The sequence below is a fragment of the Pinus tabuliformis genome, chromosome J (assembly GCF_031772625.1).
Source record: "Pinus tabuliformis cultivar Carrire ecotype Pingquan chromosome J, CPIR1, whole genome shotgun sequence".
In the NCBI taxonomy this organism is placed as follows: Eukaryota; Viridiplantae; Streptophyta; class Pinopsida; order Pinales; family Pinaceae; genus Pinus; species Pinus tabuliformis.
In genome coordinates this window covers 1,049,891,674-1,049,917,078 of record NC_142295.1, presented here as the reverse complement: position 1 = coordinate 1,049,917,078, position 25,405 = coordinate 1,049,891,674, and the positions used below count along the sequence as shown (strand labels likewise).

At 36.8% G+C, this 25,405-nt stretch overlaps 1 protein-coding gene across 8 annotated transcripts in view; it reads left to right on the top strand.

Annotated features, from left to right (window-relative positions):
- LOC149230524 (hypersensitive-induced response protein-like protein 1) overlaps nt 1-2,167 on the top strand; it is a 163,190-nt gene extending 161,023 nt beyond the window's left edge. For all 8 annotated transcript variants that reach the window (XM_089379001.1, XM_089379005.1, XM_089379000.1 and 5 more), the window contains 3 exons: nt 735-826; nt 1,071-1,167; nt 1,535-2,167. In XM_089379001.1, coding sequence (XP_089235127.1) covers nt 735-826; nt 1,071-1,167; nt 1,535-1,890 — 545 coding nt within the window. In that variant the 3' untranslated portion in view covers nt 1,891-2,167. The remainder of the gene's footprint in view (nt 1-734; nt 827-1,070; nt 1,168-1,534) is intronic.
- Nucleotides 2,168-25,405: the final 23,238 nt, after the last annotated feature.

The following is a 25,405-nucleotide window of genomic DNA, read 5'->3' as shown; positions in this document are numbered from 1 at the left end:
TAGGCATGGGTGAAAATCCAGAATGGAATTCACCCCCTCACTCCCAAAAACTCAAAATTAGTCCCTCATAGAAGCACTCCCTCATTTGCCATTTGACTCACTCCAGAGTTACTGATTCAGAGTACATGGATTAAGGCAGCCGTTCTAAATTTCTTGACTACAGTCTTGGCTTGATTGATATTTCTGGAAATTGGGGATGAAGACATGTCTTCCTTGTTGGTAGGGGTGTTTATGATTAGGGATGAATCTCCTATAATGGGAATCTTGTTTTCCATGCATTGAGACAAAAGCTTGAGACCTTGGAAAGTTGCTAGGGACTCAGCCTCATTGTTTGTAGCTGTGCATGTCCCCCATGCATATTTATACTCTTGTTTTCCACCGAGGTCAATGATGTCCACTCACCTTGCCCCCACCGCAACCACCCCAGCCCAAAACCCCCCTCCCCTCCACACCACTGCCGCCCCTTTTGAATTTTTTGTTATGGTAACTGGTTCATGTATTTTGCATTAGACAGTTCTTAGACAGCTGAAGGTCTGAAATGATGATTTTCAATATTTTGATTGAAAGAAGTAAACTTGTTAGTTAAAGCATTGATTGAGGTTAAATTAGCAGTTGGTTTTGTGATGTGTCTATTTATATACTTTATGGGTTATCCAATGGTCCAAGGTGTTCCTTGTTGTTTTACATAACTGTTGCACTGCTATTTGAGCTCATGTCCATGTTTTCATGTTCAGTCATTCGGTCAAGCGTCCCGAAGATGAACTTGGATGAAGTTTTTGAGCAAAAGAATGACATTGCTAAAGCAGTTGAAGTGGAACTTGAAAAGGTAAAACTAAGAAAAGAGTAAAGACAGTTCATGTTCGGTCTATGTTTTTAAATAAGGATGAATACAAAATAAAAAATTCTTGCATGTTTCTTGTTTGATATTCAGTGGGGAAAATACCTTCACGTTATTTGCATATTGAAGGGCGGCTATTGCATTGCCTGTTATGATTTTGTGAATGGTTCTTTTGGTTTTGTAATAGAAGCTTTGAGCATTCTTTCCAATCTTGTCTTCTTTTTGGATACAGGCTATGTCAAACTATGGATTTCAGATAGTGCAAACTCTCATCATTGATGTAGTACCCGCTGAAACTGTGAAGAAGGCAATGAATGAAATAAACGCAGGCAAGCATTCTCTGGCATATTGAAGTTAGAATGGAATTTTGTATACACAACTACACCCTGACGCTGATTTCTTGCTCTTTACGATATTTTAAGTAAAGGAGTAGGTACCCTTTGTAGAACATCCCTGTTTTATATTGAGAGATTCTTTGGTATAAAATTCTATTTTGTGGATAGCATCCCTAATGTAGATTTGCTTTTAAAATCCAGTATCTTCTCATAGTTAACCTTGCAAAAACAGCGCATGAACTCGCAATTATTGCTCAAGTTTTTCATATTTTTGGTTTAGTTGTCTTTTCTTTTCTTCACATTTCTTTTACAGTGTTTTCCATTTAATTCCTGTAACTTGTCTATTGAATCTCAATTTCAGCTGCAAGGTGGAGGGTGGCAACACAACACAAAGCTGAGGCAGAGAAAATCTTGCAAATTAAAAAAGCAGAAGCTGGAGCAGAAGCAAAATATTTGTCTGGTTTGGGTATTGCTCGTCAACGGCAAGCAATTGTGGATGGCCTTAGGGATAGTGTACTTTCTTTCTCAGCCAATGTGCCTGAGACAACTGCAAAAGATGTGATGGACATGATCTTGGTGACACAGTATTTTGACGTAATGAAAGAGATAGGGGCATCTTCAAAATCATCTTCAGTATTCATCCCTCATGGACCTGGTGCAGTCCGTGATGTTGCTGAGCAGATCAGAGATGGATTGCTTCAGGCACAGGCTCATTAAACATTATAATGCTTTCTGGCTACAAAATAAAAATCTGCAAGATCACTCAGTTTCATGAAGGCCAGGGTAGTAATGATATGTGAATTTCCCATCCCAGCTTGATATATTATACAGACCAAAAACAAGTTATTGTGCAGATATTCCTATTGTCAATGTCAATGTGCATTTTTGATAGCCATTTGCCTATGTGTGATATTCTGATAGGCCCAGAGCAGTTTTCATGACATGTTGAACTTAAGAATAAAAGCACATCATGTGCAACAATGTTTATAGTTTACCTCTAGAAGAATTCCTACACATTTTTCAATTTTGGTATTGTTTTTTGAAATGCTTAGTTAGAAAGCAAGAAAATATGCATAAATATACTGTCTTACCTTTTTTTTCCAGGATACCGAGTCTACATATGTGTGAGTGAATATAAAATTAGGCAGGGAAATATAGGGATTAGAAGATTGTGTCAAAAGGATTATATATATGTGCATTGCTAACAAATCTTTGGTAATGCTTCTTGAAGTTGTATGCTACTGTTCTACATAGGAAGCTCTCCAGTGACCTTGAGCAGAGACAAATCAGAGCTAGGGGACAGACAGGTTTTTGACCAGCTCATCAGACCATTGACCACATCTTCACCCTTCGCGCTGTGATTGAGGAGGCACGGTATTGCTCTTCGAAAGTCTATTGTTGTTTCATAGATTTTTAGAAAGCTTTTGACTCTGTTCCGAGGGAAGCCTTACTCCAGAGACTCAAAGATATTGGCATCTCGGCGACCCTATTGACAGCTATTATGTGCCTATATGAGTTCGTCCTTGGTCGTCTTCACATGGTTCATGGGATGTCTGATTTCATCCGAATCATTATTGGGGTTAAACAAGGTTATTCATTGTCCTCTACCCTGTTTGGGATCTATATTGATGAGTTGGAGGCTTTTCTACACGAGCATATCCAGGACACTGATGGTTGCCTTCTTCACTAGGTCATGATATCTATTCTACTCTTTGTTGATGACGTGGTCCTCCTCTCCTCATCTCCAGAAGGATTATAGAGGCAGTTGGATGCCTTAGCTTTGTTTTGTGATCTTCGACAGTTGACGGTCAACCTGGGTAAAACCAAGGTTATGATCTTCAATGGGGTGAAGAAAACTTCGGACCTTCACTTCCTATTCAGAGGGGAGGAGGTTGAGATCACCAGCACGTATACGTACTTGGGGGTGCAATTCTCAGGTCCCCGCTTCAGTTTGCGACCAGCTCTTCAGCCTCGGATCAACAAAGGATATGGATCCTTATCCCTTCTCGAGAGACAGTGCTTTCGACATCACTTCTAGAACATCTTGTCCAAGATGAGCCTCATGGACACCTTGATTCGTCCCACTATTCTATACACTGTTGATAATATCGGCGATATTCGAAAATATCGCGATATTTTCGGCAAAACGATATATCGCCGAGAAAATATCGCGATATTTTCAAAATATCGGCAAATATCGGCAAAATATCGCGATATTTTGAAAATATCGGCAAAATATCGGCTATATTTAAAAATTTGAAAAAATTATTTTTTATGCTTGCCGATATTTGCCGATATTTTGCCGAGATTTTTGCTGATATTGCCGATAAGATATTTTCTGGACCCTTGCCGATATTTTGCCGATACCGATATTTTCAACACTGATTCTATATGGCTCAGAGATTTGAGGACCGTCTTTACTTGAGTTGGATTGGGCTTCAGTTGAGAGGGTCTAGACTCTTCTCCACCGCATCATTAGATGCAAACAAACAATACCTCATCACATCATCCTTGCAGAGTTTGGAGCTCAACCCTTTCGGCTTGAGAGAGTCTTCAGTTTGGTCTCATTCTTGCATCGTGTATGGGGATTTTCAGACTCGATAAAGAGTAGGGACTATTACCCTTACTTGGCATATTGCTCTTCTGAGAATATTGCTCGTTCTACTCCCTCGAGTCAGGCTAGATGTTGGTTTACAGGAGTTTCAGATCTCTTAGAGTCAATGGGCATTTAGTTGGATCATCTCCCTCCTTTCCGATATTCCTTGGATGCTCCTAGTCACCTTCTACCTACTAGACAAGAGTTGAACAAGATCATCAGGGAGGACATCTACAAGCAGTTCGTCCAGGTCACCTGGGTCAATCCTTCGGGAGGGTTGCGCCCAAAGATGGCCTTCTATGTTGAGAACTTCTTGGAGTTGAGAGATAGGCTCATTATTCAACCCCAGTATACATTTCACCACTGGATGCATGCTCTTCGCATTCCTCTAGGACAGTTCAGATCAGGTTCTCATAGACTTCAAGTAGAGACGGACCACCAGATTGATAGGCCAAACAGAATCTGTCAAGTATGTCATTTAGAGGAAGTAGAGACTAAGATGCACTTTATTTTTGGATGCCCTATCTAATACGAGATCAGAGGAAGGTTCCATTGCTTGTTCAGAGGCTCTCAGATCCTCACAGACTTTTTCAGGTATCCCGATCAGAGATGTTTGGCCCTATATATGCAGGAATCTCTCAGGTTCTGAGCGCATATTCTTAAGACTCCCACAAACCAGACCCCACATAAAGGATCATGACATTTTTTAGGGTACTACCTTCAGATAGGGGCACAAAGAGAACGATTGATACCGTTTCATATCTAGACTCTAGACCAGTGAGGATCCGTGGGACCTCACCCTGCCACACGAGACCTTAGCAGCTAAACCGTCTCAGATCTGTCCCTGGAAGATGGACTAGGTCCTCCAGACCTCAGCAATGCACAAACTTTGTGGAATTTTTTTTAGTGCTCTTCAGTCAATCTCGAATGTTAGGAGAGATTGGTCTGATCTTCTTAGTTAGGGCATTCCATACATTGTATCTTTTATGTTCCTGCATTGTACCTTTTATATTCATGCATTGTATTTTTTATAGGAGACCGTTTGGTTCTCCCGCATTTTATGGACATCATTGTACTCAACAGTCCCTTTGACCTACTTTGTGGTCATTAGTTGGACATAAATATAATTCTCTTATCTTCTTCCAGCACCCTCATATCAATAAAAATTGTGCTTCTTGTTTTTTGTGTTTATGAACTTTTGTGCAACTGTGGTTAAGAATAGCAATATCATTAAACCTGTTGGAATATGGAAAGTGTTTGATAATGAAACTAGAACTTTCTTGTAATGGAACAGAATTGGTGTTGTAATAGTGCTATTATTGCACGGGCTTGACCTATTAAATTAGTTAGAGAGTGTGTCAAAGGAAGGAAGATGGGTTCCATTCCATGTGATATCGAATGAGACAGGATGTTCCTTGAGAGCTGCTCTATTCTTTGTGACTGCAGGGAGGATTGTTGTAATGAATTGTCCTAGTGTTTTTCTTGATACCTATGTTTTCTTATATAAATGTGTGTTTCTTTTTTGTTGATTAATTTCTACCTGCTATGTATTCTGTCTACAGATCAGTACTTAACATCACAAAATATGCATTAAAAAGAATGAACAGATCAACGAGATAACCATAGACTGTCTAACCATGTCATTGATAGATGCCTCTTCGTTCGGGCTGGTGCTTTTCCATCCATAGGGGGATGTCCCTAAAACGTCTGTATGCAGTTTTTCTTGTGTGTGGATCTGCCTTTAAACTCGAAATGAATCAGGACACTAAGCTTCCCTCAAGCACCCAGAAAGCACCTAAGGACATGGAAAAACTTGTAAATAAAATTGTAGAGAGTGGGACTAGTTTCTCTAATTAAGTTACAACAACAAAATGGAAAAGGACGAGAGATAATATGTGCGTTGAGTGAAAGAGGGATTAAAAACAAGTGCATAAAAATGACAACACAAGCCCTGCTGCATGAGTTCCTTGAGAAGCAAGACGAAATTCAAAGAACTATGAAAAATCATGTTGAATCCATCTGATATATTAATATAGAGGCAGAAATTAATCAGAGATACAATAAACCAGCAGATGCCATGCCAATATCCAGCAAGAAATAATGGAAGTGCCATCAAGTCTGGAAGGATGTAAGACTGAGGTGAAGCGCCCCCGAAATGTAAGAAGGAATCTCACCTCATGCACTTTTGTCTCCACTTCTTTATAGAATCCAAGAGAGAGAAGTGTGTCCTGGGCATTTGTGTGTGAGAGAGAAAGGGATCAAACTGAAGTAGAATTGTAATAACCATAATACTGAAATGCGGATACAATAAGAACCGAAAAACTGAAATACAGATACAATAAGAATTTTAAAGCAGGTACCTACCTGAACTGCTACCTGAACTGTTGCCGATGATGTTGCCTGCGGCTGCGCTGCTCCAATTACCTAGGAGACCAATTCCACCTAGCCAGGCTGAGTAGAGCTTGGTTGCTCAATCCAGTAAGCTCCTCGCAGAAGCTCACTGTCCCCCGTGCCCAGAACCTCGGACTGATTAAAGCTCTTCCAATGGCAAACCTTCTTCCTTTCTGAATTCCTCCCCTGGTTTTTACCTCCGTTGTTCAACCTCCTGTCTCAGCTCAGTTCCGGGGTTTTATAATTGCGGGCTTAGCGGTGGCCGCCCTCCCGCCTGCAGCCACCGCTCTTCCTCCTCCCGCCACGCCTTCGCATGCATTTCAGACCCGCAGATATTATCAATCTGATCCTTTTTGTTTATACATGTATTTTGTTATATAGCCAGGTTTGGTTTATGCGTCCCCTTTTATATAAGGTCTTACTTTTATTTTTATTATAAAGTTTAATTTATATTTAATTTAATATGAAGTTTATCATATCTGTTTTAATATAAAGTTTAAAACTTTATATTAGTTAATTATTTATAGATGGGTTGTTACATACATTCCCCCTTTAGAAAACTTCGTCCCGAAGTTAGAGCTTTTATCTTATCTGATTACTTATGATAGTAATTAGTACCCCCTTCTTAGATTTTAAAATTTTTATTTTAATATCAAGAGACTATAAAATTTAGAGTTTTAGGTTTATGATTTTAATGGATAAGTCTTACCCTACCCAGGTTCCCAAGCTATTCTAAAATCATCCTATCCTTCCTAATCTCTTCCGCTCCCATCCTATCCGTCCTCTACTGGAGTACGCCATGGCGTCAGTTTTACTGACCTAACCATTCATAAACTCTAAGGTGACAACGTTGGTTATACCGACCTGATTCCCAGTAGGCATCCGACAGTCATCATCACACGTCTAGGGGAGCGTGATTCACACAGTCCTCCCATGACTCCAGGGTTCAAAGGATAAATGGTGGGTAACACCTCCACCCCTCCCAGTAGAATTAGGGCTAATACCCTATCATATGATCACTTTGAGCTTTAATTGTTCTGAGGTTCTGTCATCACGTGGTCATCTCGATAACTGTTTATTACCTGCAATCATGCACTTATCCATGCATTCGCAAAATGTGCATCAGCATATTTAAAATAACTCATGTATTATTCACCTAGGAGACTATAGTACAACATATTTTGCGATATTCCATGCATGTCTTTTGACTTTTATCTAGAATGTATTCACTTCCTGATTTCTATCCCATTGATGATATTGACATGTATAAATAAATCAGATTTACAATATCTTAATTTCTATCAGAAGTAAAATCATTCAACTGTCTTAACTTTACTTTGACAACTATAATTTAGTAAAATGAACCACATATATCGTTTTGGTATCCATGTACCAACAGAAGTTAAACATATATTATGTCACAAAACTTCACATTTATCTATAATCATTCAAAATGTTTCTGAGTCTCTGATTGCAGTGAAGTAAATATATACTAAACATAGTTTAAAGTTATTCAAAATTGACATAGATTAGGGTATCTTTGACATATGTCCTCTGTATTTCCCCAAGTTTCTGATCCAGGACTATACTTGTCCCATTGGACCTTAACTTGGTCCACCAGGCGGTTCCTCAGCTGTCGAACCCTACGTTCCAGTATACGTAATGGTTCGACCGATACGACTCCCTCGTCCGATACCTGCAATTCCTTCCATTGAAGGTTATGAGATAGATCAGTTATATAATGTCTTAATACAGAAACATGAAATACATTATGAATTCTATGCAGGTGAGGTGGCAGGGCAAGACGATAGGCAACAAGTCCAACTCTTTCTACGACTTTAAATGGTCCAATAAATCGGGGTGACAACTTTGTCCCTTTTCTGAATCGAATAGTACTTTTATTTGGTTTGATGCGAATGAAAACCTAATCCCCTACTTCATACCTCCTATTAGTTCTGTGAGCATCAGCATAACTATTTTTCCTATCCTGTGCTTCCTTTAATCGTTGTCTAATTTGTCTTACCTGTGCTTCCATTGCATGGATTAATTTTGGTCCTATTATCACTCGATCTTGTAACCTGTCCCAGCTTAACGGTGTTCTGCAAGGTCTGCGGTATAAAGCTTCAAATGGAGGCATTCCAATCGAACTATGGTAACTGTTGTTGTATGCGAATTCGACTAAGGGTAAATACTTTTCCCAATGTGATTGCTGATCCATAACATACATTCGCAACATGTCTTCAAGTACTTGATTTACTCTTTCAGTTTTCCCATGTCTCAGGATGGTAAGCAGTGCTTAAATTTAGCTGAGTACCTATGGCTGTCTGCATGCAAGTCTAGAATATGGAAGTGAATCGCGAATCTCTATCGGATATAATCTTCTTAGGTACTCCATGAAATCTGATAACTTCATTTATGAATATTCGAGCTATGTCAGCAACATCGTAAGTATTTCTTACGGGAATGAAATGGGCGCTTTTTGTTAATTTATCCACCACTACCAAAATGGCATTGTGTCTTTGAGAAGTAAGAGGTAGTCCAGTGATAAAATCCATAGAAATGGTCTCCCATTTAGACATAGGAATGTCGTGGGGTTGTAAGAGGCCCGCTGGGTGACAATGCTCTGCCTTTACTTGCTGACATTCCAAACATTTTGCAACAAATTGATACCATATGTAATAACCATAATACTGAAATGCGGATACAGTAAGAACCGAAAAACTGAAATACAGATACAATAAGAATTTTAAAGTAGGTACCTACCTGAACTACTACCTGAACTGATGCCAATGATGTTGCCTGCGGCTGCGCTGCTCCAATTACCTGGGAGACCAATTCCACCCAGCCAGACTGAGCAGAGCTTGGCTGCTCAATCCAGTAAGCTCCTCGCAGAAGCTCACTGTCCCCCGTGCCCAGAACCTCAGACTGATTAAAGCTCTTCCAATGGCAGACCTTCTTCCTTTCTGAATTCCTCCCCTGGTTTTTACCTCCATTGTTCAACCTCCTGTCTCAGCTCAGTTCTGGGGTTTTATAATTGCGGGCTTGGCGGTGGCTGCCCTCCTGCCTGCAGCCACCACTCTTCCTCCTCCCGCCACGCCTTCGCATGCATTTCAAACCCGCAGATATTATCAATCTTATGCTTTTTGTTTATACATGTATTTTGTTATATAGCCAGGTTTGGTTTATGCGTCCCCTTTTATATAAGGTCTTACTTTTATTTTTATTATAAAGTTTAGTTCTATTTTTATTATAAAGTTTAATTTATATTTATTATAAAGTTTAATTTATATTTAATTTAATATGAAGTTTATCATATCTGTTTTAATATAAAGTTTAAAACTTTATATTAGTTAATTATTTATAGATGGGTTGTTACAAGAATCTTCTCTACATGACGAACTAACTGCCTTTATGCATGATTGTAACTCACCCATCACCTCCCCCCTTCCCCCTTGATACTCTTCCTTTCTCCAAGATAAACAAACTTAATTGCATGCTAGAAGTATGAAATCTGCTCAAAATACCCTCATGTGGAGTGCACCTCTTCTCACATTGTTGGTTTTATCTTGCATGTGTTAACCATGGTCCAAGTCGATTTTATAATGACAATACCGTTCTATGCATGCTCTAAACCAATTGGTGGTAAACTAAAACAACCTCTATTAGAGTGCAACCTTTCTAAAGTATCGGCTTCTTGCTTCTTTCTAGTTATGATCACAAACCTATTGGCAATTACCTACATTGATTTCCAATAATAATTACAACCACAGGCTGAAAGTAGGCTCTTCTAAAGCACATCCCTCCCTCATAATTGTTGTTTTCTTTTAATAACCAGAGAAATCCGCTAATAAACATCTTGATCAGAGGGTAGAGCACTAGTCCTCCATGGATGTCACTCATTTACCATTTTAATAAAGTGAATGGATGCATAAGATAAACACCGAATCTCATGGGAAGACAAGTTGCGCTTACGCTGATTTTACTTGAGTAGGAGGGTGAACTCCAATATTATGATACATGCAATATACTTAACGAAAACCTCCAATATTAAGCTATATGCAATGAAATATATGTGGGAGATTCTTGTTTGAATTAGAATGGAAGCTCGGTCTGAGAACAACATGAGGTAAGTGTGTAAAACTAGAAAGAAACCTATTCTAGATACAGTTTTCCACCCTAGCCTAGGAATGACATTTTTAAGGGTTCACATGTGTGCATAAAAAGCACCTCACCTCAAGCCTCGCGCTCCATTATCTAAGTAGATCTTCCATGAGGTCATTGAATTTCAATATTAGCAGTCCACCTTTTAAATTAACACAAGGACATCGCAAAAATATAGTAGGGGGATTCAAACAAGGGGAATTAGCTCTAGGAAAATTATGATAGGAAGAATGGATCAATAAAACATGAAGAAGCCTCTATGATGAGGGTAGTAAAACCACTTTTAGTTGCTACATGTTTCAGTGTCATGCAACTGCTACTTGTGGATGATGAATTATCTGTAAATTTTTGTGGATATTCTCTTGGATGAATTTGTCACAACAAATCAGATAAGTTATATTTAAAAATCTGAAATCTACACTACGAGGGTTTATTTCTCTTCAGATTTATGGATTTGTAAATTATTGTGTATTGAGTATGCATGTAAATTATAATTATGTAGAAAATAGAGAACAACGAAATAAAAACTCACAAACCATGATTGACACAAGATATACCTTGGGAAACCATTTTGGGAGGAAACCCAACTCAAAGGTGACACTGCTTTGCTCTCTTTCTCTAAATAGAAAATGGCTACAAGTATGAAGAAGTATAGCCTGCGGCCCATGGGATACTACAATGCTCGAATCCTTTTTTCTTCTCTCTCCCTACCTCTCTTGGCTACTCTGTTAGTCTATTGAACTAGATACACTCAAAAGGAATGAAACCCCTTTTCCTCCTAGTGGCCCGGTTTTAACACAATCCGATAGCCTACTAGTGGTCAAGGTTGACTCCCTCAAATCTGATTCAAAGTTACAATATGGACTCTTCTAGAGTCTTCTTCATCATAATCACGTGGCTAGCCCCTTTTCCATGAGTTATGGGGGTTGATGTGGCATCCTCTCGAATTATGGTGATGAAAACAAGAAGGTCAACTTATGGGTGTTATAAATTTTTCATATAGACTTCGAATGAGGCAATTCTTGCACCGTTGGAAAGGTATTTGTGCATAGAATAAGAAAAATAGTTGCGGCACTAAAGCGACAAAGTTTTACCCCAAAAAAACATTGTTTGATGCCTCGAAATGCTCCTAGAAGGTTTCAAACTCAATTTGTTAAACTAGGTCCCATTGGTAAAAATGGTCCTATGAGACAATTCCTTCACTTTTTCCACTCTTAAAGCATTGAGATGGATGACAAGCAATCTAATGATCCAATTTGGATCAATGAAATCAAACCATACATAATCCACCTAAATCAAAACTAAACAACTCCTACACTAGAACCATGACACGACCTATGCACCTGCTAAATGTAGATATGCCAAAAATAGCAGTGCCATCTCCTAAAAAATGAGGATGCATAAATATGAATATAATTATTATGACAATGCTTACTATAAATAATATGTTTAAAAATCTACATCCTAAAACTAGCAATGTATCACATGTCGATGAATATGGTCTCATGATATTCATATTCATTGAAGGACAATGTATATGTTCTTTGATCAATTATGCAAGTCCTAGAGTCCTAATTGCCAAATAACAGGTTTGTCAAATGCCTTGCATGTAGTTGGAATAAAGCTCATGAAATTTGTGAACTCCCAAAGACCAATAGTATGTAGTCAACTTTGATATATGGCCCTTAGAACTACCTCAGGTCCTAAACAATAGAACTTTTAAAAAATAGCAAGTCTTAAAAATTTGAATGTAGTAATGTAGTAATGTTTGGTGGATTATTCTTTATAGAGAATGTTAAGCTGATAATTTCACTATTAATTGTTGTCTTGAGTATTAATAAGAGGTGCATAATCACGTGGATGTCCTTTGACGATTTGAATGTATGAACTCAATACTCAATTTCACTTCTAATTCAATGTTGGCATATTAAATTTATGAACTTGAATTGATATTGACTATTGACATTTCTATATATTTGTTGATTATTATGCATAGGATGAGGCAACAAATGAGCTAGGGATCAATCAGGGCTATATTTTGAAGGAATAACAACAGGGTATGATAGTCTAAAGGAACAATAACAGAGGTAGACTCAATAAAGGCAATGGTTGGGGTGGTACCCTTGTTCAAGTCATAGGTGAATCAAGGAAGAAAATAGAGAAGGGAGGTGTAGCGAAGGACAATAAATTTGTAGGGGAGTCTAGCGCCCTAGGGAAGGAGGAAAAAAACATAAAGTCGGGCGGGGGTGACGAGTGGGGGAATGGAGGATGTTTGACAAAGTCATAGGAAAACCCTAGGTATGAGATAACCTCTAAAAGAATCAACAAGTGCATCTAGTATATGAAAGATCATGTGGTTATAAGCAAGTCATATGTATATGGATTTTTAAGAAGGCATTGATTTGGTGTATAAATACTCATTTGAATCCTAAAGGGAAAGTGCGTATGAAGTTGGCTCCAAGGTTTTCTTTACACATTCTTTGCTATTGCAAGGGGTTAAGAATAAGTCTTTGAATATGGTCATCACTTCTTTAACTTAGTAGGGGTGCACTTGAGATTTTGGACAGAGAGATTCAGTCCATAGGAGGACTTTACAAAAGCCCTTGTCTAAGATCAACTATACTCTTTTCCATTGGTGTTCTAGGTGGAGGAAACTTTGGCAAGATTTGGGAATACATTAGGAAGCTTTGTCAAAGCATCGAAACTCACCAAAACAAGTAAGTACACTTCCAGTACTCATGTATGCATGTATATGAACATTTCAAGAACATTGCCAAAGTATATTTGTAACAATTTCCAAGACTTGGAATGGCTTCAAATGTTGGATTATGAACATATTCCAATATATTATTGTAAATGTCATGAACATGGGCCTATTTATATAGATTTTACACTCAATAAAACAACAAACTAGTTAAAACTTGAAGAAGGCATTGATAAAGAGGGTTTTTTCAAAGTCCTACGCAATAAAAAATCGGGCAAGAATAACACAAGGGAAACAAATTTCGCAGCGTATTTGAGGTAACATGAAAGGAAATTAAGAGCCCATAATAAGCTACAATGGAAATTCCCAATACTAATGGGGTTGATTATGTCCCAAAACATTCTACAAAGGTACCAATCATAAACCCTAAAAAAAGGAGAAAAAGATACAACCACAATAAAACAACAGGAATCAAGCTTCAATAGGAGTTGAACGTGGAGATCGAAGATTGGGACTACATGAATCAAAAGGTGAGGAAGTTGATCTTGTGATAGACATAGAAATGGTGGAAGTAGACTTGTTAGCATTAATTGAGAGATCTGAGGAACAATTCTTGGTAAATATATTATAAATTAAGACTAAATATTGTTGTTAGGTAAATTTGAATGTATTAATGTAGTAATGTTTGGCATTTAATTTAGTCTTAGATTTTCCAAGTGTTTGACATGCTCTTCTTGGTAAATATATTATAAATTTAAATGTAGTCTTAGTCTTAGATATGAGGAACAATTCTTGGTAAATATATTATTACCATTCCAGTCTAACTTAGTCTTAGATTTTCACTTTGATTGCTCGTAACAATGCTTTAGCTTCTAAATGGCCTCCTCCAATGATCTAGGCTCATCAATCTCAATCGTATCTTTGAATGCTATCGGAAACCCACTGATGAATCTCTTAATCTTGGCCTTCTCTTGCTTGAGGGGCACATACCTTAACAACTCCAAGAATCTGCTAGTGTACTCCTCATCGGTCGTGAATCCCATCTTCAGCTCATAAAATTCCTTTGCCTTGTCATCATAGTATCTCTTCGATAGATAATTCTTCCAGAATAGCCTCTCGAACTCACTCCAAGTCAACTCCTCCTCATAAATATCTTTGACATTCTTTACATCTTCCCACCATATATCTGCTTTACCTTTAATACTGAATGTAGCTATTATGGCCTTCATGTTCTCTAAGTAATCATGCAATCTGAAGAACTTATTCATTCCAAGAAACCATGCTTCTAAATCCTGTGACTTCTTCATCTCTCCATCAAATGTAGGTGGATTTTCTTTCTTAAACTCATCTGGCAAATATCCCCTGTCACTCCTCCTGTAAGGATGATAACGATGACAATCATAGTGCATGTTAGAACCAGAACTAGAATAGTACTTGTGCCTATCACCGCTCCTATCCGAAGTGTCCAAGAACCTATCATCTATGATCATGTCATCTCTATCTGACATGTAACCACCAGGAGACCTACTGCCATATGCCCCATTAGTTTTTTCCTCCTATCCATGATTGATCCGAAGTGGTCGTTGTCGCTGCAATTCTGACAAACTCTTTAGGATTTTTTCATTAACCTATGCTTGTTTCTCCTATGTTTGTATGATTTTTTCATTATATGCTTTGCAACTCCTTTTTTATGCCTTCAAGCTTATCAATGTGTCTTTCAAGTTAGAAGAATTCCCAACACCATGCTACTCATCTGATCCATAAGGAGAATCTCGTGAACTATAGTCTACCATCATGCTAGTCATCTTGATCTCTTTCCTGCAAGGCATCTTATGTCAGCTAAACCAAATCATAAACAAACCAACATAACTTAGCATCATTCATGGAGGATATCTCTTGCAATATCAACCAATCAGTGTAATACATGTATAAACATAATCATAATAGCATGTAAATATGTAGCATATAGATAAAACAACATATAAACATCATTCCAACCATAGTCTAGTCATCAATGCACGACCATATCAATCACATACCATGACTTCATGCATGACAACAACAACCATACCAATGTACACTTGGCAACACATAAACATTTGACATGCATAAGTAATGCATAACCAATCATACACTCGTCACGACACATTCCACGACAACACCATTAATCTTCACATGGCAACATCACTACAACCATGATCAACACCATGCATATGCAACAAGCACATAGACCACATGTATGAGTAACACATATGCAACTGACATGAATGCATGACTAATACAACGCCCATCCAGTCTTAGGGGTGAAACATGCTCTGATACCACTATGTAACCAACCTCCTCCCACACCTACCCAAGTAACCGACCAATTGGGGTAAACATGTGACAAATAGTTATTATGATATGATTTAAATCCCTATGTGTCAATTAAGGAAATGGAACTAATGGAACACAACAACACATACCTTCTGTACCCACTGCAGAACCCTCAGGAGCCATCCAACCTTCCAGGTGACTAGCCCTTGAGACAAACTAGCTTTTTACCTCATTAATCCCCAAGTCTCTCCCATGACATGGTCATGAGTGCGACTGGGACCCTCCATTCGCTCCCACAACATGGGTATGCCTACGACTCAGGACTTTCCCAAGCAATTTTGTGTCTGCAAATATGAATTTTTTGCCCTTTTCCAGACATAGGGCTCGGGTCACTGGCCAGAACTCCACGACACTTCCAAAAATGAAAGATAACAAGAGAATAATGATACAAATGTAATTACTTGAACAAGGAATTGACTAGACCCCTACTAGCCATGACAGACATTTCGTCAAACATGTCACAAATATGCATTCTATAGATTTAAACAACATATCTGAGCATAGGAGTCTCATACTTATCTTAGAATCATTAAGAAGCATTGATGCCTCATCACAATAACTGCATTACCATCTATTAAGCCATATATTCATTTTGCATTCAGTGATTAACCAAAACATGATGAGAGCCATACATTTCCACTATCATAAAACTCATTCATAACCAACATATAACCAACAGAAATATCAAGAATATAACAGCCATATAAGCCACATATAAATAAGTATATTTACACATAAAATACCAAGGAGAAAGATAACTCTTATTGATGATTGCATAAGTTGACCAGGTATGGGACTTCCATGAACCACCCAACCTACACTAGGCTGAACCAAATCTTTCTTTCATCCAATCATCCCCATGCCATATTTCAAGCATGAATGTGGGATCTCATAAGACAAATCAATCAAAATAATCCAGGGCTTTCAAAGGCTAAACCACCTCAACCCTCAACCATTGATTCCACCTCACATTCAAACATCACTAACCATCACCAGATTGGTCTCTACCCAAGTTGTCCAGGGCTCCAGAGCATTTGTTCCAACCAGAGCTTCGAGGAGTAGTAACTCAACCCACAACCATTGTCAGGCTTCCAGAGTGTCTATCCAACCAGGGCTTCCAGGACTAGTAACTCAACCTACCAAGGGCTTCCAAATCATTTGTCCAACCAAGGCTTCCACGACTAGTAACTCAACCCAAGTTGTTACAGGGCTTCCAAAGTGTTTTTCCAACCAAGGCTTCCAGGAACTAGTAACTCAACCCACAACCAAAGGCACAAGAAAACCAACCAGAAAACAAAAGTAAAACCCATAACACCATGGCTATCCAACAAATGGCAAGGCTAGGAAAATCCACTATCAATCTAGGTAATCCTCCATGCCAATGATAGGTCATAACCAAGAAACCACATGCATATGCCATGCATGCCAAAACTAGTGAGGAAAACATACATGCAACTCAGTACTTGCAAGCAAAACCCATTATAGTTTTTGATCTTGATGTTCTCTTGCACTTTCTTGCTTTTCCTTTACCTTCTTGCTCCAAAACTCCAAGTATGCCACACTACTCCAAGGGTGCTCCAAGAAAACTCTATAAGTGTCCAAGAGTATGAGAGAGAGAGCTCCAAAACTGAACTGACAAAAGCCATGAACTGATCGTTAGAATCATTTTTATTAATGACGCCTCTATTTTCTTCATTTTCCATTATTTTCCTTCATTTTCCTCCTCATGTGCAACCTGTGACCTTTCACCTCCCTTTTCTCCTAATTTCCATTATTTTTATAAATAAATGCCATTTTACCTTTCCAAATCCTTATCCATTGCCTTTGCAAATTTCCTTAGCCATTAATTAATCAAGTGATCCCCATCACTATGTTTTTGCCCAACATTCAGCTTGGAATACGTGTTTCATGACCAAAGTCTTATTTTACCCTTGTTAGTTTTTACATGGAATTTTGACCAGGGTCGTTACACTATCCTTAACTACATAGACAATTTGGCCTCAAGACATATAAACATAATCGCATATGCCCTAAAATAAATATACACACATGGGCACGCAGGACCAAGCCAAAATGGCTAACCAACATGATATAAATATGTATAAATACAACATAAGTGTCATCCCCGTGGTGTTACTGTCAAGGTTGACTTTTGTACACTATGAATAGCTTTGGTTTACCATGTTTGGGAATGGTTGACTATTGTTGATCATGGGTGCTCATGGTAGACTATTTTTATGTCACAATAATTATTTTCACCTTAGCTGACTTATGTTGAATTACTACATTCCTTTATGGTTTTGTTGCATTACGATGCCCATCGAGGGTTACATTACATTATGACAATTGTCAAGGGTTGTGTTTGATTGGAAGGTTCCCTAATTCCTATATCACATTGTGACATATAAATCCATTACGGCATTTTAAAACGGTAATGCCATATGTGATGTTCATCTTCAATGACTTATGTCATCTTGTGATATTCATTAATGTGTATTTCACCTTGCAACATTACCCAAGAGTTATGTTTCATTATGATGTTCTTGAATGGTTATAATGATTTTTGATATTTGTCTTGGTCAACTTGTGTGGAACTACTACATTCCTCAATGGTTTGGTTTTGTTATAATGTTCATCAATGGTTATGCCAAATTTGTGATGTTCCTGAATGGTTATGTTGCATTGTAATGTTCATCTTGGTGGACTAAGGTTGACCACGATGGTTATTTTTAACCATAATTTACTATGGATACATTGCATAGTAACGTTATTCTTGGTGTACTTCTGTGGAATTGCTACATTCCTCAATTGTTGTGTCCCATTGCAGTGTGCATTAAGGGTTATGTCACCATGTGATATTTCTCAATGTTTATATTGATTTGTGTTTTTCCCAAATGATTATTTCACATTGCAACATACATCTTCATTGCCTAATATTGAAATGCAATGTTCCTTAATGGTTGTGATGTTCATCAAGGATTATGTTATCATTCAACATTCTTTGATGATTATGTTTCAATGTTATGTTACTATAAATCATAATGATGCATTATGATATTCTTCTTAGTCATTCTATATGGAATTTATACATTCCCTTATGGTTGTGTTGAATTGTGACATTATTAAGGGGTTATGTCACATTTGTGTTTTTCCTTAATGGTTATTCCATATTCCGATGATCATCTTAGTTGACCTATGCCAAATTACAGTGGTTTTTAAGGGTTTTATCACATTGTGACATTCTTGAAAGGATATGTTAGATTTCGATTTTCCTTAATGGCTATGTAACCTTGTGACATTCTTCTTCGTTGACTTATGTTCTTCAATAGTTATGTCACAATGTCATGTTCCTCAAGTTTTTATATTGTGATGTTTTGCAATGCTTATTTCATATGTTGATGTTTATCATGATTAACTTATATTAACTATAATTTCTTATGTTGAATTTGCATATTCCTCAACAATTGTGTCAAATAATTAATCAATTCAACATTTAAATACTCTACCATATGTTAAATAATTTATATTTTTAAATAGGGTAAAAACGTTATAAAAATAACTTACAATTAAACTATAACAAGTCAAATTCATAAAAAAACAAGATAATTTGATGACTAAGGAATTAATATGTTTTCTCCCATACATAATTTTACTGCAGCAAGTCCCTTTAGGTTGGTTTAGAAGGCCTAACAAATCTGATAAAGGTTCTATTGTCTGGAAGGGTTTGGTGGTCGCCTTTCCCTTGGTAGGAAGTTCGAATATTTTGCGAGTTAGGAGTGGTCAGAATATAAAATTGGGGAAAGATCCCTGGAATGGGGCAATCAATGGTTACCATTTTTCTAGGGTTGTTTTGAACTCCCTTAGCAGGTTTTTTCTTTTTAGCCTTGTAGACACAAAATCCCAGTCTCTCCAAGTTAATGGCAGTGCAGACTAGAAATCATTAATTGGTCTAGCTCTAGAGAGGCCAAAGGTGGCTAAATGGGATCAATTCAAAAATATCCTTGTACAAAATTTTGTAGGGATGAAGAAATATTCCAATGGTGGACTTCATTGGTCAAAGAACCCATCTACAGTTCATTATATAATCAAATTGGTCTCTTCAATTTTCCTTGAATCCCAATATCTTGACGAACAAATTTGGTTGTGGCACTCTTTTTGGGAACAAAATGCTTTGTTAAAAAGCAAGATCACCTTATGGATTTCACTCACTAATAGGCTTATCACTTGGGATAATTATTGGTTGAGTCCAAATTGCTACAGTTTTTGCAAAATCTGATGAAAACATCGCTCATTTGTTCCTCTCTTGTGCTTACAAATTTAAGCAATCCAACTAGTCTTTGTTGAGTTCTGTTTGATGAGTTTCGTCCATATGCATGTTGGGCAAACAATAAGTTGGAAGATAATTTGTGATTATGCTTGGGGCACATATCATTCCTCCAAGTGGAATCATTTCCCTACATCCTCATTTTTTGGATCTAGTGGCTCGGAACTCGAGTATATTCCAATACTTATTATCCATATAAATTATTTTCCAAACAATAAAAATATTTTGTCAATAATACATGTCCCCTAAAAAAGGAAGAAAAGTAGAATTATTGTCATGTCAGTGATTAATTATAAGGTTTCCGAGGGTTTCTTTAGTGGTGCCTTGCTAGGGAATCCACCATATTATGGCATTGGTATTGTTCTCCATATATCTATTTCTCATCATTTACATGTATGTTCCAGGTCGAGGCACAAACAACAAAGATAAATGTATAGCACCAACGACCTTCTTTTTAGTAGCATTATGGAAGGGCATAAAAAAATTCAGGTCTTTTCTTAGAACAAGGTTTCATTTGACAACATATATCTCCAATGTTTACTTTTAGATGTAAAAGAGGTCGTGTATTCCTTTGATCAGTTATCTTCCACTCATCTACATAGAGATCTCAACGCAAACGTAGAAAAATTGTCCAAAAAAGCTTTGATACTTCATTTTGGTACTTACAACATCATAGAATTGGTTAATGGTGCAGTGCAGGAAGCCATGCATTTTCACTTTTAACTTTCATCTCGTAGAAGTTAATCAAAATACTGGTGTTTTTCTTTGATCAGATTGATCCTATATGGGGAAAGAAGTATTTTTGTTTTGGATAAGATCAAACTATGTATTAAAAAGACTTTTTCTTCTTTAGCCATCATGGCTCTAAAGCAATTGTCCTTGGTCTGTATAGGAAAGGAAATAAGAACGGGTTTGGATAAGGCCAATAGGCTAGCTCAATCCCACTCGGGATAGTAACATGTATATTCTCCTTTTGGAATATAAGGCTTTTTTCTCATGAAAAAAATGTGTAATTGTATCTAATACATTAAACAAACAAACAAACAAACAAAATGAAATTAGTTAGTTAAGAGAACATCATCACACTTAAATAGTATGTGACATACACTATAAAAAATATTGTGAAAATAAAATAACAACATTAAATAAATAAATAAACAGTTATAACACCAAAAATATCATTCAAATAGTATTAACAAATTAGAATACTAGGGAACGTTAAAGATAATACAATATGGATATGTTGTAAAGGAGAGTACAGTATTTTTTTTAAATGCATTGTGACTTATTATATTCCAATAGTTTTTCAAGGTCCAATGATGTTCCTCAAACATTTTGAAGTCCAAATATTTCATGGTTGTACCTTTTTTATGGTTCCGTAACTTATCTTAAAGAATTTTCTCATTTTTGTTCGTTTCACTCTAGTTATTTAAAAAGTAGAGGAATAAATATCATAAGAGAACCATTATGCTTAAGTAGAAGAAACATTATAAGAGAACTGTTACGCTTAAGTAGCCCCCTGCATGTGCAACCTGCAACCTTAGAATGAAGCCACAATTATGAATTTACATGTTAATGTTTAAGATGTTTAGTTCTTGCTTCGACTATTGTGTATAGAATAATGTTCAAAACATAAAAGAAGATACATTTTTAGTCTCTTCCTATCATAACTAAATGCGTTGTATGTTGGAGTGTGCATCATTGAATCAAAGCTAAACTCTAGATCCAACAATGCATATGCCAGCATGAAAAGCATTTAATATTATGTAACAAGGCCTTTATTACTCCCAACCAAAAACCTAATATGCCAACAACAAGAAAATAGTGATACCCACTTTTTTCTTGCTCACTACACTAAAATTATTTCCTCAAAGAAAAAAAGACATATATTGGGTTCAAGTCTTTTATATTGAAATAATATCTATTAGTGGATGCCTTTGAACTTGGTGGATGCCTTAGAACTTATTTTCTTGGAAGGAAACATAGATGTAAAGCATTCATCATATTTTTAACTCATAGAAATCCTCAAATCTACCAAAAACCACACTTCTTGCTTATGAAATGGTATGTACAGTCATTTATGAAATGGTAATTACAAAATCTCCACAAGTATCTTGTGTTGATCGAGAGTCTCAATGTAGGGAGTATTTTTACCTTGGTAGACCTTACGTCTTGGGGCATAATATTTTCTACATTTTATACCATTTTTTTTTTTAAGATTTAGATTTCGCTAGGATCCTTCGAATACCTAGATATGGATTCTTTCTTTCTTAGCTCATATTGTGTTTGCGGCTTAACGTATTCTCCAAGATGATGACTGGAATTTGTATGAGGTGTATGCATTGGGTGATCGCTCTACTAGTGAGCCATGTGCTACCTCCAAGCATGATATTCTCATAAAATAGACACAATACTAAATATCCCCATAATACTATGATTGAATCAATCGTTATACTTAAAATATCACTAATGTATACCCTATCACACATATCATATTATTTTAACCATGCAAATGTCTATCACAATAATTTATGGGCCAACGAAAAAAATAATGTAATTTGAAGTTGTATGATTCACACCACTTTTAATTAACCTCTAATCAATTAGATATCATTAATGTATATGCTATCACACATATCATATTATTTTAACCATGCAAATGTATATCACAATAATTTATGTGCCAATGAACAAATAATGTAATTTGAAGTTGTATGATTCTCACCACTTATAATTAACTTCTAATCAACTAGATAGAAGGTGAACCTTTAATACATTACATAAATAAAGAATTTTAAAAATGATAATAACATTAAAAGAGTCAGAATAATCATTACCAATCCCACTTAGTTTGATGTAAAAAAACATCATAAAACATATTTGAAGTTGTATAATTCCTACTATTTTTTTAACCATAACAAAAAAAATTATGTTGATTAAAATCTCGGTCTCGAGATGTACCAAAGTCCAAAATTACATTAATATTTGCTTGTTTGTCGAAATCATCCATATGATCAAAAGGTCGGTCCCTCGTATGGTATAGCATCAAAATCACTTTGTATCTATGAATCCTAATGGTGAATACCATATAATATATGCCAAAATTACAACAAAGATTTACTTGCATACATATTGAACAGGAGGGAGGTTATTGACCAGACCTTATGGGGCGTCAAGCTCCATAAGAGGAGCATATACATTTAAGTTAAGAAGCTTAAATACAAGAGATCATACATAATTTCTAGAAGAAGAATGGAACTAAGTGCCTTGCAAATCAATTTTCTTCAATTCCTTAATTTGACTCATGAGATAGCTAATTTCATCTTCTACCCTTTGGAGTTGTTTCCTTTATTCTATAAATAATTGCATTAAGGATGATCATTATGCTACAAGTTGAAAACACTACAATTGAAGCTAATCCATGTTTTCATGGAGGTAAAATATCTCATAGGAAAGAAAATACGAGATTTTCCTTTGGCATGCCTAGGTATGCATCCTCATCTTTAGTTGAGGCATCACAAAACTCCCTGTGAAATAAATAAATCCTACAAATCAAAGTACTAAGGCCTATATCCATGCAATTTTTTTCTAAGGGGATAAACTATGATGATACAATGATCGATCCAAAACATTATCCCATCTTCATTGGATTCCATACTATATGCAAAAGCAAGGTTGGCAAAAAAATCCAATGGAGGAGTTTCATCCTAATAAACACCTATTGTACCATCAGAGAGAATTACCCCCTTAATGTCACGTGATTAAAAGTGTACATTGCCATATCCACCAAGAAAGGGGGGACAAAACCAAGTTGTTTCATGATTGTAGTTAAAGGAAGTTGTTCCATCTGTCCCCATGTCCCCAAGCATCACCATGTGACGCTCGTTGAAGTTACTATATGTTGATGTGATCAAATAATTGTGGAAAGATAGTCCCTCCCATTAATTCTTAATGTTCCCTTGACATTGAAAATGGCAAGGTTGGAAGGTGAATCTGCTCTGGGGTTATTATGTCTTAAAAGATGGAAGGATTTAAACTCCACAATGGAACCAATACCTATTCAGATCCTTTTGAAAATAAAATGGAGCTTGAAGTCCAACGAGAGGGTTCCAAATTGTATATGTTTAATCATGAAATATGAGTCCCACACAATAATTAATGTGTAGATACTTAGTGTGGCTTCTTGTTTGATTCATTATACCACCAAATAGGACTATGCTTGATTGTTTGTGGCTCTGCCTAAACTCCAAGAAATGGTTAATTCCTTGACAATACTGAGAGGAGGGGGAGGGGTTGAATTAGTATTGTGTAGTATGGATCATTTTTTACTCTTTTTTCCTTTATTTACATTAACTGATACATTCATTAGTTATCCAATAGCATAATATAATCAACAACAATTAAATCATGAGAAGCATATAAACATCAATGCACAAAAAATGAAAGCGGAAACACATAAAACACATCAACATAAGATATAGGGTGGAATCCCTTCTGGGAGAAAAACCACCATCTGCTTTTGTCTTCGTCTTCTTCTTATTATCAAAATATTTCTCTTACATCATGCACTGGACACCACCAGCGCACAAGTCCTGACTTGCAATGCATGCAAGCAACCACTCACTCCAAGCCACTACCTGATAAAAGCCACCACTTTCGCAAATTTGCAAGCCCCCATCTATTGGAAGCAAGCATTCCCTCAACTATGTAGGTCGCTACCTGCTGGAAGCCACCACTCCCTTAACTATGCAGGCCACTACCCGTTGCAGGGCACTACCTGTTAGATGCCCAAACACCTAATAGTTTTTCTAACCACCATAGGATAGAAGCCACCACTTGCAACTTCTCAAGACACAACCCAAAGGAAGCCACTATTCCTTGAATCAGAAAGCCACCACATGTCGACAAGGTGACACTCGCCCACTTAAAGCTCCAACCTTCAAGCTCTCGTGGACCACTTTTCATTCATTTTCAAACTAGGATCCACATGCATCAACACAAACATTTATAGGCCTCGTTTCATCCTATTTTCACTCTGGACCCACTGTCAGGAACATGAAATTCCTTATTTTTTCCCTTTTACTCACTTGCCTTACCAAATTTTGGCTCCCTTGCCTATCATTACCCTTATCTTTTTTGCATAATTATGGAGACTTGTGTTAAAAATCACAGCAATTAAAGAATTTGATAGGTAACTATTATTCTAAGTCAAATTCTCTTGTTTTTATGTATTTTCTAAAGTATTATGATCATAAAAAACCACTAATACAAGTACATGCAATTCCTACACTCCGTGGAGACCCTGCATTTAAGTCAAGGAATGCATGGACCACTTCATTTACTCAAATTTGCCACAAAGGCCGATTGTTAGCTAGCAGTATGAGTCTTGTTCAAGATTTTTGTGGATTCATTTGATATTCAAAGAACGCTTCCCTCTCACTTTCAATTCCATGCCAAGAAGAAGGGGTCATTTTTGAAAACAATCTCCTCACTACCAGATTTGATCCCCTCGTATTAATCATGGTTTTACAATATCTCCACTAATGGAAAAAAAATTGAGATTCACTTGCTTCCTATGTTTGTAACAGATTGGGTCGTCGAGAGCCATTTTTGTATTGTAAAAATGTATAAAAGCTAATATCTGGCTCTAAGCCAAGCTAGTGTACATTTGTTAAGGAGA